At 36.1% G+C, this 14,524-nt stretch overlaps 1 protein-coding gene across 18 annotated transcripts in view; it reads left to right on the plus strand.

Annotated features, from left to right (window-relative positions):
- Positions 1–14,524, plus strand: part of MCTP1 (multiple C2 and transmembrane domain containing 1) — a gene marked incomplete at its 3' end in the record, with an annotated part of 541,466 nt that overhangs the window by 343,418 nt on the left and 183,524 nt on the right. For all 18 annotated transcript variants that reach the window (XM_082620971.1, XM_082620972.1, XM_082620968.1 and 15 more), the window contains 2 exons: positions 1,738–1,924; positions 6,742–6,835. In XM_082620971.1, coding sequence (XP_082477097.1) covers positions 1,738–1,924; positions 6,742–6,835 — 281 coding nt within the window. The remainder of the gene's footprint in view (positions 1–1,737; positions 1,925–6,741; positions 6,836–14,524) is intronic.

Below are 14,524 nucleotides of genomic sequence, written 5' to 3' on the forward strand. Positions count from 1 at the left end.
AAATGACAAGCACTTAATGGTAATAGGCATAAAAGGAAATCCTCCAGAAGGTTTCAATGTGTTTTAAGAGTGATGCAGTATCATACATAGGAATAGGGCATGAGCAGGACTGGAAATGCATGATCAGAGTGAGTGAAAGACCTTTCTTGGTCCCAAGTTAACCAACCAAAAGTACTATCTGAACTGTCATCCCTGTTCAATTCTCCAGTGTTATACTCTCAATCTAGTCCAAAGATTCATTCACATTCAACAAATTATAGGTTAGGCACTGTGCCAGATGCTGGAAAGATCTGTAGAAAATCATATTCATGTTTCTCCTTTTTATTAGAGAATGCATTTGATTAGCTGTTCTTCACTATTGCATTTTTTAACCCTCAATTCGTTCCAGGTATTATTAAGAACTAATTCCAATTAAAATTTGAATATTAAATAAGGCATTTGATATGTTTTTTCGTCGTTTAGAATCTAAGGGGACAGCGTGAGAGTATTTTGAAATGGATATTGTGTTTGCAGAAACAGTGAGGTTACTTGATATACATCCTAACTTTAGGAAGATGTTTTCCTGACTTGGTACAGACCCTAATTTCCGGCTGTCTCGATAGTTAGCATTTAGTGCATGCAGATTTTCTGTCACTGACCAGGACGTTTCTATTCTTCTTCATTTCTTGCATCTATATTCCTCTTTCTCCCAATTGTTTCTAGTCTGGCTATCTTTCATGTCATTTTTGATAGGCACAAATAAAACATAAATGTCAAACTTTGATTCAGTTTCTAAAATCACTCTCACTAAAGATGTTTGAACTCAACCATAAGCTTTGAGGCCCTATTCGCAGATGTTTAACTTAAAAGCAAAATAATAAACAATAAATAGAGTGCAGAATAAGAAAGGGCAAAAATTTAATCTGTCCCTAATAGCTGACCACCCCTTGTTTATGACGATACCACATCTATTCTTATAATTGGCTATTTCCTGTTTCAAATGTCTTTTATTCATGTCTGCCCCCTTTCTCTCTGATTATTGCCCTTGTGGTTTTGGTCACCACAGTATCTTTCTCTTCCCAATCAATTGACATTTTTAAGAAAAGAGTCTGCAAAGTGTTCAGCTCTGAGGAGGTGATATATCGAGCATGGGTTGCCATACTATTACGAAGTCTCTCTTCAGGCAACTCTCGTCCGTAACACTTCAGCTGTAGTGTTTTCAGAGGATTTGTTTGTTTGTTAACTTAGATTTATGCAGTGTTCTATGAATAAATTGGCATGGTTTTAAAAATGTAAAACGTATGACATCATCATAGTAAATGGTCTATTCTCTGCTTAATAACATTTCAGAACGAGGGCAAAACACCTATTGTTTTAGAGTGACCCAAAAATTCACTCTTGGTAGTTTGCCTCTTTAGACAGCTCACGTTAGTCTCTCTGTAAGCAAAGCCCCACTGATCTGGGCCATCTAGGGACTGAAAGCCCCTGCTGATTTATAAATATGGTGATAGTGGGTAGTAATCAAATCAGATAAGCACATTTGTTTTGCATCTTACAAGAAATAAGCAATTAGATACTAAAATAATCAGAGTCTGAATTTTGTGAAGTCAGCTGACATGAAATACATATGCTTCCAGTGGTCCAAATGGTATTTCCATTGATTTATTTTTCACATAGCTCTGAGCAGCCTGCACCTCCACTGTTTGATGTGGCAAAAAAAAAAAAAGCCTTTTGCTAATTCAAAACATTTCTTTTTAGGTGCCAGATCGACCTGTCGGCTCTCAGTAGGGAACAGACACACAAGTTGGAGTTGCAGCTGGAGGAAGGGGAGGGGCACCTGGTGTTGCTGGTCACCCTGACAGCTTCGGCCACAGTCAGCATCTCTGACCTCTCCATCAACTCCCTGGAGGACCCGAAAGAACGCGAGGAAATATTAAAGAGATATGTACGTATGTAAGCCTCCTCCTTCAGGGTCATGGGTGACTAGAAGAGATTGTAACTAATTTACATGGAGTGATAGAAGTACATCTGCAAAGCTGTCTGACAGATGAATCAGCAGAAGCAGAAGCCTGGGCAGATGCAAATACCATGCATATCTTTGCAGAAGCACTTGGGGTACCCATGGATATCTAGACACCTGGCCTTCTCTCGACTCTCTTCCAGAGCAAGTTCTAGATCCTGAGCTTCTCCTTAGTCATTTTATCACACCACAAAATGATCATGCAGGGAAACTTCCTGTAATGGAAAGTCGAGTTTATATAATACTTTAAAATGAGTTCATTGATTATTTGTCATTGGAATTAAGATTTCTTTGTCTTTACAAGTTTGAAATGGAGTTAACTTCACCTACTTTTTAATTAGTAGGTTGGTTACTGGAGGATATTCACAGAAATACTTTTTCCTTTCAACTGCTTAGAAAAGCCTCACTTCATTCCTTTAATTTTTAAAAATCGAATGTGAAATATAATTAAAAGGAAGCTTTCTTACCTTTCAATCAGATGTGGAGTGATAGGGTGGCATAGTGAGTCACTAAAATAAGTACCCTTCTCAAATTTTATCAAACCCAAACATTCACAACCAAATCTACCTATTTCCCAGCATCCTCACGGTCTGCATTTCCCACCATGTAGTTTTCTTGAATCAACAGAGAGGGGAGCTCTTACTCCATTGTTCTCTCTTAGTGAAGCCTCGAGAAAGTGAATGTCTCGGTACCCGTGAAGCTGGAAGAAAAAAGAAAAGCTTTTCCACTTAAAATTACAAAGCTTGTATTGTACAATGCTGCCAGGTGTTTAGAAGGCTCCTCTAGACACTCAGTCATGAAACCAAGCTCTGACTAACAAAGAGCCGCTTAATTTTTTTTTTTTTTTTTAGATTTTAAAATATTCCTATTTGCTGACTGACATCCTTCCAATAACTGAATTTAATAAAGATGTACCTTATCAGGCTGTGCAGATAACATGAAGTGCTGGTACTAATGCTCTACAATATTCTTCAAACAGATTAGCAGGATGTGTGCTTCAGCAAATTTATTCTGGCTATCTCCACTGAATCAGCTGTCTGCTAATGCTTGTACAACTCATCCACCAACAGTGTTATCATAAACAATTTAATAGAGGTGACTTAGCAAGGCTAAACAGTATATATTTTTAAACCACCTAAGAGCCCAAGATATTGTGTGGCCTCTTCTAATATATAAATGCAGTTGTGAAAATTATTTCACATTTTGGTACCCACCAAGACATATTCTCCTGTTCACAGAAGTGAGACTCATGAATTAAAACAATTTTAAAGAAATTAATTCATATATTAATATAAAAATGATTCTAGGTATTATAATATTGTATTTGATGGATTAATATTTGATACTATCCCGTATATTAGAATGATACTACGGGCTAGGTAATTAGAAATGATCCAATTACTGTTTTTTTTTTTCTTTTTGCTGTAAGGGATTCCTTAAATCAGCCATTTCCATTTAGAATTTGAGTATTTGTTTCTATACCTACTTTCAAATATTAGTTATTATTTCAGTAAAATGTAAAATATTATGTGGATGTCCTGGCTAATTCTCAGATTATATTCTGTTCAATATACTAAAAAGTGAACCAAGTTTAAATATACTTTTTTTTAGCCCTGAATTTCAAGCATAGGCCTGTATCTCCCTTTAGAATCATATTTGTAAGAAGCTAGTGTATGCAATATAGCACATGTATTTTGATTACTCATAGCAACGCAAGGACAAAGATCTGTAATTTAGGGTTTCAGAGTGTTTCCTTTTTATTCTATAGATTATAACATGAATGAATACTGTATGATGTTTGAAATATCACTTGTTTTGGAGAAACATATAATATAAAAGAGTTTATTTGGAGAATTATACATATGTTTTCCTGTGAGAACTTGTGTATTTATTTTTTTTAAGTTTAGATTCAACCTAAGAATTTGATTTGGCTCTGGTTCTGGTGAGGAAAGTAAGTGGATTGCCCCACTCTCATAAGAAACAGCCCTGAAAAGGTTCTCCGTTGCTGTCATTCAGCTGTTCATTGCAAAGCATTGAAGCCCCACAAATTAAACAGACGTTACTGTGTGTGCCATTATTTGATCACCCCATTCTGAAAAGATGGCTAATTCCATTTTTCTTTTTGTTTCTTCTTTTTGCGGGGCGGGTGGTGGGGAAGCAGGGAAGGTCAACAGGGGGCGGGTAGTAATGGGTAGTAGACCAAGAGCGATTGTATGACCTTTTCAGAATGGGGATGCTGAACCCTTGCTCCCCCTTGTCACAGTTTAAAAACCAGAGGAGCTAGTTTAGAGAAGAAGTTGTTAGCATTCCATTTTTATTATGACATTTCACAGTCATCTGATTTAATGTCCCTTGACCGGATTGTCCACCGTGAGACGATAGGCTTGAAATGTTATTTAGAGCATTGATAAAAGGTGAGCGGTTCTAAGATGACAGCGAGTCATAAGGCTGGTGGTGTGACATTAATTTTCTCCATAACAGAGATGGAATAAGACGTCACGGTGACAAGCTGTCAATCAGTTCTGGCCCCTCAGAGCATCTCGATGCCATAGGACGGGGTATTGCCTCTCCCGTAATAGAGCTGAACTGAGATGCTCTCCCTGACAGCTGCTGCAGCCATAGAGAAAATATATTATACAGCCTTTCATTAAAAAAATAAAGAGGACTCCTCTCCAGAGCCTTTCAATCTTTTCCCATCTATTGAGGGCTGAAAGGATACACAGCAAATCATAGATTCCTCTGCTATGGAAATTTCTGGCTTCAGAAGCCATCCAGGTTTTGAGGCCTTCTAAAATAACCATAAATAACAAGGCAGGAATACCTCTTGATGAAGCATTCCTTAAAGTTATATTTTTAAACTGATATATTTACATTTTTTCCTTTTTTGTTTTTTGATGGTCTTATTATAATCCATGTGTTACTGGCCTAAGCAGTTGAAGTTTGCAATAAATTACAGAACATCAGCTGACTCGAGGAAATGAAACCTTCAAATAATAATTACCCCTCCAAATGGAAAGCAGAACTTAGGAGCTGAAGCACCAGAAGCAGTGTGACTCTGCAGTGAGGTTACCAGAATGAAAACGATTCTCTGACTGAAGATATTTGTTTTAGTCACAGTGAAACTTAGTTTAAATTGCTCCTAAAAATTAAAGGACAGGAACCTTTTGCTAAAACTCTTCTCCATCGTTAGATTAGGAGACTTACCTGGTCTGTAACACTCAGTAAGCTCTGAGTAAGAAGCAGCTTCCCATACCTGATCATTACGCCCTTAGGAAGACAACATGCCTACAAATCTCTGAATTATAATACTGCGGTCTAAAGTTTCCACTTCTAAACTGTAATTTACAGGAATGTAAATGGAGAGAGAAGTGCATTTTTATTGAACCCTGTCACGGGCATAGTTTCAACACAGTTTGGGTGATAAACAACTGTTTAAAAACAATAAAAGATTAAGAGCTAATCCTTGTGCTAAACACTCTTTTTTAAAAGTTAGGCTCTAAGATTACACGTCTATCTGCCTTTCCTCCTCTCAGTGTGCCAAGGTCAGAGCATCAGTGTAAACAATGACTAGTCACATGGGGTTGATAAAGTTAATATCATGGTAAGCTTGTGCTTGTCAGTCTTCTCACATTCTCAATGCGAAGATGGGAATGTTCCATAGTAACATTTTAATAGATAACTTTATTAGGTAAAACTATGCTATGCTCCTGGTTTTAAAGCATTTGAACGATTATGATAAAGAAGTACCTTTGATTTACTGAATAAAAGTGCTGATCTTGTCATGAGAAAGATGCAATGAAGTATAAATAAACAAATGCATATCATGTTCTATAGGTTGATTTTACTCTCTATTTGTGTCCGTTAATTAGAGTTCTGAATTATTTTCTTGCTATCCCTCTTTTAATTCCTTCTGGTATTACGCTTATTCAAACTCTACCATTATTAATTTATGAAATTAAATAGGTTTCAGCATTTGGATCTGATTCTTCTATCAAAATTTGTATACTTCTATACCTACTACTATGACAAACAAAATTACAAATTTAAGAAAAATTACTCATCACTTTTGAATTTATTTTTTAATCAACTTGATTTATTTTCGAAGACAAAAATAAAACAAATAAATTTTAAAAACACCTAAAAGGTGTGTGGTAGAAATATGTCTTTTGAATCAAATATTAGAAAATAGTCTTAAATAATTTAACCCTTATCTAGCACCTACCATTTGCAAAGCTGCCCAAGAAGAAAAGAGTAGAAAAATAATTAATTTAATGTTGTCTTTCTTATTCCCAAAGTTTGAAGTGTGTTACTTAACCAACAACTTAAGATTCAGTATTAAGAATCAATAGTCTACAAATCATCATGCCCATAGATAAAAGATTTCTTGGAGCGCCTTGGTAAAGGAGACTGATGGAAGAATGCAGACATGTCATATTTTATAATTTATTGTTCATCATCTACTGCTAATTACTTACGGGGGAGAAATGTTGTGGTATTTTTTACTCTTTCAAAAAATCTACTTATATAACAACAATTATCTACATAAATGTGTGTGTGCGTGTGTCTGTGTCTGTATACATTCTTGATGGTGGAAAGGTCATCTGTACTGAAGAAACACAAATATCCCTTTGATAACTTAAGCAGCATCCTGAGATCAACTGTAACACTTAATATTTCCTCAGCGCACTCTTTGAGACCCTTTATGACCTTTCTTTTCTAATACTGATGTTGGGTTCTTTCAGAGCCCATTGCGGATATTTCACAACCTGAAAGATGTGGGATTCCTCCAGGTGAAAGTGATCAGAGCAGAAGGGTTAATGGCCGCTGATGTCACAGGTAAGAGCCGATGCAGTTTTCCTTTTGCCTGTATATCAAGCAGCATGCAAGGTGTACACCATTTGATGACTGAACTTTTCATTTCACCTGACTCGAGCATCAGAGTAAATAATACACAGTTTGTTGATCTTACAAAGATTTGCTATCCACCTGATTTTTATACTGTCTCTTCTTTTTAAAAGAAGGGTAACATGTTAAAAAGTAAACAATAAAAAGGGAAACAACTTTTGAATTGTTGCCTTCTCCAAAGCTTAGTCAGCATAGTGGTTATATTTCTTCCAGGTTTCATCATTTTGGCATTTTGGGGTAGTAATGCTGTATCTTTTTCTCTTAGACAGTATCAGCTTCCCTCAGATGATATTGTAGCATCAACACTGATAATTCAAACATGCATGAAATCTGCTGCATAGTTCACTGAAAAGTTTAGATACATAATGCTCAATTCCTTGGTATGAACTGTTGGTATTTGGGTTGCTGATACAATCCCTTAGTTGTCCAAATTCCCTAGCACATCCCAGAGATCATTCTGGATCTAAACTAAATATCTGCATTGTTCTAAATATTTTTTTTAACCAAGAAGCAGGCCTGTAAAAATGCCAGACTCAGTATGATGTCTTAAAGCTTCCTGATTTGGATATTGCTGTTTCTGTGACATGTTAATTAATTAATTATTTCATCAATTTCCAGAATTAAATTATTGTTTTGAATTTGCAACTATGTGAGCATTCACTTATTCTTTAATTTCATAGGCTTTGGGGGGTATTTATACAATTCCTTAAATTGTCCATCTCAAGGTGGATAATAAATAGGACTGATTTGACCAATTTTGTGCATATTTCCCTGTTCCTGAAAGAAAGTGTCCACTTATTATTTGTGGAAATATGCTTACCACTGTGAATGGCCAGCAAGTTGACCCTTAAAGGGTAGCTAACTTATTTGAAGGGGAGAAATGTACTTTTCCCACCATATAAGGGCTTGCAAACCCATTACATGATCACTGCTGCCCTTAATTCATGGAACAGAATCAAAACCTAATTAAAAGATCACATGCCTTAAAACTAAAATAGCAGATGTCTGTTCAAAAATGGCAATATTTAAATTTTTTTAATATTTGCATAGTATTGAATGAATGTTTACTGTGTTATAAAAGTAAAAACGTTGAGAGTTTACAGTTTCTTTAAAGAGGATTTTATCAACTCATTTGTAACCAAGAAGATAATAACAACTGTCAGATATTATTTCAAAATAGGCATACCTGAAAATAGTGGGAGAGAGGATTGTCTGTAATCTTTTTGCAAATATACTGACGTGGCTCCTTGTACTAAACCATTAGTGAATGCTAAGTTTATTCACTTTGTATTTTATTTCTGATGTGGTTAAAATCAAATTAATCTGGACACAATGATTTTTAAATTATTATGCTGCTTTCGTTATTAGAACCAACAGTCAACAGTGAATGGTTGACTAACTGCTTTTTGTTTGTTTGTTCACTTTGGACATTAACTTAAAGACCAGAACAGGAACTCAGGGCTGCTTTTACACTACAGATGTTCTGGCCAGCCTTTGATTCCCAGCAGCAGGTAGATTCAGGAATTCATGGCCTAGATGTTCACCATCATAGGAAATATCTTCACTTTTCTTCAGGATTTTCTGCGGGGTAGGGGAGCAACCAGTGTTGGGCTAAAAACATCTGAAGATAGGGAGAAACGCCTAAAATAAAAAGTATCTCAGAGGGCACCTAAGTGTTAAGAACTATCACTGGGTATTTATAGTGGGCACAGTAATTTCTTACAGAAAAATTCAAGTCCCCTTTACTTCAAAAGTTTATATACCTGCCCATTACACAAGTTAAATGCAATTATATGTTTGTCTCTCTTGGAGAGAAGCTGTCATTGCTTTTGAAACTTCATGAATATGCAAACCACGTTAACCCAGTTGGCCTGTATGCCACTAAGCAAGTTAAAGTACATGTTCTCTTGAAGCTGGAAAAAATAGATGTATTTCTTTCATAATGGTTCTAGGTAAATTAATGTGAATAAGAATCACCTTTTCCCTAGGGATTCAGTGAGACATAATTTTGATCTGATAAAATGAACTTTAATTTGGGGAATACTAAATAACAGGTCCTCCATTTTTTCCTTCTAGTTTTAGAGACATAATGATTCCTCATTCCTCACTGACCTTATAATCTAATGTGCTCTGAATAAGAGAGATGTTAAACTATTCAGGGGCAAGAGGATAATTCAGTCTTTGACCTTGCTCACTCTTGGACCTTTTGTGGTCTTTATGACATTTGTGATGGTGGCAGAAACCGAGGACCATGTATTTAAGATAGAAATGTCTGAATAGTCTACCAAGTTTTTAAAAAAGTCTTTACTTCTGAAAAGGATAAATATTTATATGTATACTGATCCTTCCTGGTCTTTATCATGAAATTTGGGTATCATGAAATTTGAGCTTATCACAAATAAGCTCTTTGCATACCTTATCTCCTACTTCCTCAAAGAAGAACTTTAAAAATATGTTTTATATCTCAGTGGATAATCATAGTCAGGCTCTACAAGATATTCAGCAACAGTTTGAGAGAAGGGAGTAGCGTCCATGGTGTGTCTTCAGATGCTCAAATTAGCATCCATTTAGGATTGTTGTAGATGGAGAGGGGACATTTTAAATCACTGATAGCAAAAAATATTTTTTGACCTGATATGAATGAGGCTATAGCTATAAGATACCTAGTTGGTTTCTGAACACTTTCCCAGACAAGTCCAACAACACAAACTCATATTTGCCCAACTTTACCCTATATTTAAAATATGTTTAATGATTAAAACATAAAGTTAAACTTCCATAGTTTAAGCAAAAAATTTTAAATTACAATATTCTGTCATTTAGCATGAGCACAAGAGAAAAGAGATTCTATAATCTTTTAAGTAGCCATCAATCTTACTGCAGTTACAAAGAGTTTTTTCCTTTCAAAATGTAAAATTTTTCTTTTGTTACAACACATTCATTGAGAAACATTGTGATACTGTATTAACTCTGTGTGAATAAAGAGCAATTGAGACTCTCTTTGAATGAGTGAGTATAAAGCACAAATTACTTTTTAATGAAACCCTCAATTCTTTCCCTTTCCACAAAAAGCCTATAGCCTTGTTCAGCTGAAGTCTACTACAGTAGGTCACTTCAGTTAAGCCCCTAATAAACTGTTGATAGTCGAGGGTAGTTTTTTCTTCCATCTCAATAGCCCAGTGTTGGACAGTGCACTTCAAATCATTAAGGTTAATACAGATTTTAAAAAGAGATTAACTCTGGTGGTTAAGGCCTCAATTTACAACTCCCACACATACACATGCATTGAGCGAGGCACAAGAGTGGATTGAAATTTCAGTCAAATTGTGGGCAGCCTTTCACAGCCTGAGAAAGTGGCACTCCGGTTTTCAAAGTTGGTCAGCTAAATTCTTCGTGAGGGAAAAAGTTTGATTAACTGAAAAATACTGCACGGTACAACTTACTTACCTTTCACGTAACCAGTGAAAAGGTTAATGTCTCTCTGGATCATCAAAGCAAAACCTGCAGATCCTCTGGCCCTGTGTTCACTGGGGGAAGATTCTACCACTAAATCAAGTGCTCCCTGAAACTGGACAGATTGTGAGGAGAGAGAGACCAATGGTGGACTTTTTTTTTTGGTGGTGGTGATGGGAAACAGTTCATGTATGTTGGAATTGGTCTTTTCTAGTTTCTAATTATTCTTCCTTGGACGGGGCCTAATTTTTGCTTTCAGCCGAACATTTAAAGTCTTCTGTATTGAGTGAGGCTTTCTTTGCAGCGTATTTAGACTTGGCCTATTGGTTCTTTCAAGTTCTTAGAGAAGAAAAAGAAAAAGGTTCTTCTCCTCAGCCCCTCCCCTTCATTTTCCCCTGGGTTTTTTTTGAGCTCCTGAGGAAGAGGTCACAGCCTCCCCAGGGATTACCAGCCACTCAGTTTCAGAAACACTGATATGGGAAACTGTGAAACCCTTTCAAAAGATGCCCTACCTTTTCACTCTATTAAAAGGTACACTAATATAAAACTTCTTCACTCCAGGTGAATTGATCTCTCAAATTAATGCGCCATCTCTTTTAGGAAACAATAGAGGGAGAGAGAGAAAAAAAAGGAAGAGAGGGAGAGAATTTTACAGTTAACATAAGCTGTCATTGAAATAGCATATCTTTTTCTAGAACAACACTACACACAAAGATTTGTAACTCACCAGCTCCATAGTCTGGAAATCTACCAGTTTTTAAGAGAGCTGTTGACTACCCCTTTATTTGCATAGACTTTTCCCATGTTTTTCTTTAGGAAAACTGTCTTCATTGTTGGAAAATATTTCAGTAACAAAACAGCAGAAAAAGACATGCTACGGTTTTTTTATCAGCTTCCGTGAGAGTCTTATTATCTTAAGAAATAACAGTTAGCAGCTCAGATTCATTAGCAGAGCTAAATTTAAGCCCCATTTGACAGGCTGCCTAGAAAACATTTTGTTTTGCTGTCTGTGGGCTTTAATTAAGATGTGTTCAATTTCAGTCCTCTTCAGTCTAGCCTCCACAACCCACCCCAACTTGCTGTGTCACAGACCGGCGATCAGACACTTTCAGATGGTCCGGCCCATGACTTTGACCTTCTGTGCAGTCCAGCGTTCCCTGGGGAACCGTTCAACTCATGAGGTCTGATTTCACACTTCCAGGATGCCTCAGCTCTCTTAACAATGACAGGGAGACAAAGCCCTTTAGAGCAGGCCGCATGGGGACTTGTTTAAATTGGAAACCAGAGAGGAGTCAAGGAACAAGGTTATGGGCTACAGAATAGTGCTTTTAATAAAGAGCTCACAGCTCCGGCTCAGCTCAAAGAAGTCTACCTCTGTACAATTAATTGAGCCATTTATCTGGAGCATCTTAGGTCTCTACTTTCTCACAGATTGTGTGGTAAATATCAGCTAGGAAGCAAATGAGATATGCATGAAATGAATTTTAACACTTTGATTACTGTGCCTCCAGTCTTCATTAAAAGTAAATTTATTTGTATTTCTGACCTCATTATCAGTAGGCTGCATGCATTTTTATTGGTTCCTGTGATTTCCAGCTTGAGTGTGTCATGAAGGTATATTTTATACAGAGATTTGGATTTATTATTCTTGATATTTTCTCTGAATATTATAGGTCTATTCAGAGAAAGAAAATGAAAAGGTAGCTGTACAGAGAAAGGCGAGCCTCTTCTTTGAAAGTTTTATATACTGAATGCCAAGCACATATACATCCAAGCTATTATCCTTTTAAAAAATTAACTCTTGTGGGTTACTCAAGCAAATTGCATAAGATATGAGCAATTGTCACTTGAGTGGCTCTCAGAATATGATAGCTCTACCGGTAGGAGTAGCTATGCTGTTTCTTTTATAGAATTGTAGCAGTTTGAATTTTTATTTATTTATTTAATTTATTTATTTATTTATTTTTGGCTGCGTTGGGTCTTCGTTGTTGCGTGCAGGCTTTCTCTAGTCGTGGGGAACGGGGGCTACTCTTCACTGCGGTGCTCAGGCTTCTCATTGCAGTGGCTTCTCTTGTTGCGGAGCACGGGCTCTAAGTGCATAGGCTTCAGTAGTTGTGGCACATGGGCTCAGTAGTTGTGGCTTGTGGGCTCTAGAGTGCAGGCTCAGTAGTTGTGGCACACGGGCTTAGTGGCTCTGCAGCATGTGGAATCCTCCCGGGCCAGGGCTCGAACCCGTGTCCCTTGCACTGGCAGGCGGACTCTCAACCACTGCGCCACCAGGAAAGCCCAGCAGTTTGAATTTTTAATAGCATATGACTTTCATTGCCATCATCACATTTGATAACATTGACGATATCTGGTAAATGCAGCCTTAGAGTTTATGATCATTATTTAAAACCTATGTTAGAAGAAAAGAAAATGGATATCCTTTAAACTCTACATAGTCCCATTGAAAGTATTATATATCTAATGCAGTGGAATTCCTTCCTATTTGTGAATTATCAAGGGTAAAATAATTTACCCAAAAAGGGGGTTATTTGTGGATGTAATTTTTAAACTTTCATTGTCTTAAAATCTTAAAACTATATTTCCTGAAACATAAACCAAAGTTTTACCCAAAATATATTGTAAATTTCCCAAGTATGCTTTATTTCCTTTATATAACCTAATGTTTCTATTTGCTTTTTAATAATTAAGCTTGTAGAAGACTGTTAAGCAGATAGTATACTTTGAGAAGAAATTTCATGCAATTTAGAATGCATTAAAAACATCCAACACCTGACATTCTTATCATTATAATATACCTAGTTTAGAAAACAGTATGACGCACATACATGTTAAATGTCTTAACACTATATAAATCTCTTCCGTAAGAATGAGACTAGACAAAGGCATCACAAGGAAAGAAAGAAAATCATTACTCTTTATTCTTTTATGCCACCATATTGCATATAGAAATAAAAGCTGCTTCCTTTTAGTAATTTTATTTTTAAAAAGCTAAATCATATTCTAATTATAGAAATGCAAAAGTATCCGTCTAAAACCAAAAGTTGATAAATTTGTGAAAAGAGGAATTAAAATGATAATTTAACATAAGGGCTGGTGAGGCCTGAGTCTGAACTAGTGTTTTACAGGGAATTACAGAAATCATGTGTGATTCATATGCAGGTCACATGGTTAGAAGATACTGCTCTGGAAGAATAGGTGGGATGACAAAAGAGATTAATAATTGGGTTTGATATGCTCTAGAGGTGAAGGACTATGGGCTGAGAAAGTGGTGGTCCCACTATCAATGGGAAATGAGGAAAAGAGAAATACTATAAAATAATTAATTGAGTTCTGTGGAACTAAGATTACAAAATGATCCTTTGAGTAAAGAAATAGAGAATTGCTGATTTGGCTTGGAGGGCTAGCTCCAGGGTTTCACTCAGTGCTGGAAGAAATGCTTTCAGATGTTAGAATTAGTGTTTAAAATTAAACTATTATATATATTTTGTTACATTATGATATTGGTGTGTAAATAAGAAATGCGTTTTCTAGAACGGTGGGTTAGGGAAATGCTGCAGACAGGATCTGGATTTAACTAGGCTATTGAAATAATATCTTACTACAGGGATGTTTGGATGATATGATAGCGTAGTTAGACTCATAAATGACTAAACCTTCAAGCCCAAAGGGTGATTATATTAAAGGATTAATGGCTAAATGGAGGAATGCAGGGCTCTATCCTTGGTCTAACCTGTTCAATGTATTTACTAATGACTTTGAGGAGATAATTGGCTGCTTCCTTATCAAACTTGCTAGGAGGCATAGTTAATTCATTTTACATGAGACCAACGTATGTATGCTTTTTATATATATATGTATAATAGGTACAACATACAATTTATATATATAATCAACAGACTGAAATTACAGGCTTAGTTCTGCAAGATGAACATTAAAAAGTATAAATCAAAAATCTTACCTCTGTACAAAACAGTGATATCTTGCTTTAACAGTAGAAAATACAGAAAAGACTTTGAGTTTGACTTGAGTTTAATCTCCATGAGAGTGAATTATACATACGTCAGTTTTGTTACATTGAATAAAAGGAGAATGTTGAGAATGATACTCTCTTTTGGGCTCCTCAGACATCCTGGGGTATGAATTCAGTTTTAAAAGCTA

Source organism: Mesoplodon mirus (assembly GCF_964341445.2).
Source record: "Mesoplodon mirus genome assembly, chromosome: 5".
Taxonomy (NCBI): Eukaryota; Metazoa; Chordata; class Mammalia; order Artiodactyla; family Ziphiidae; genus Mesoplodon; species Mesoplodon mirus.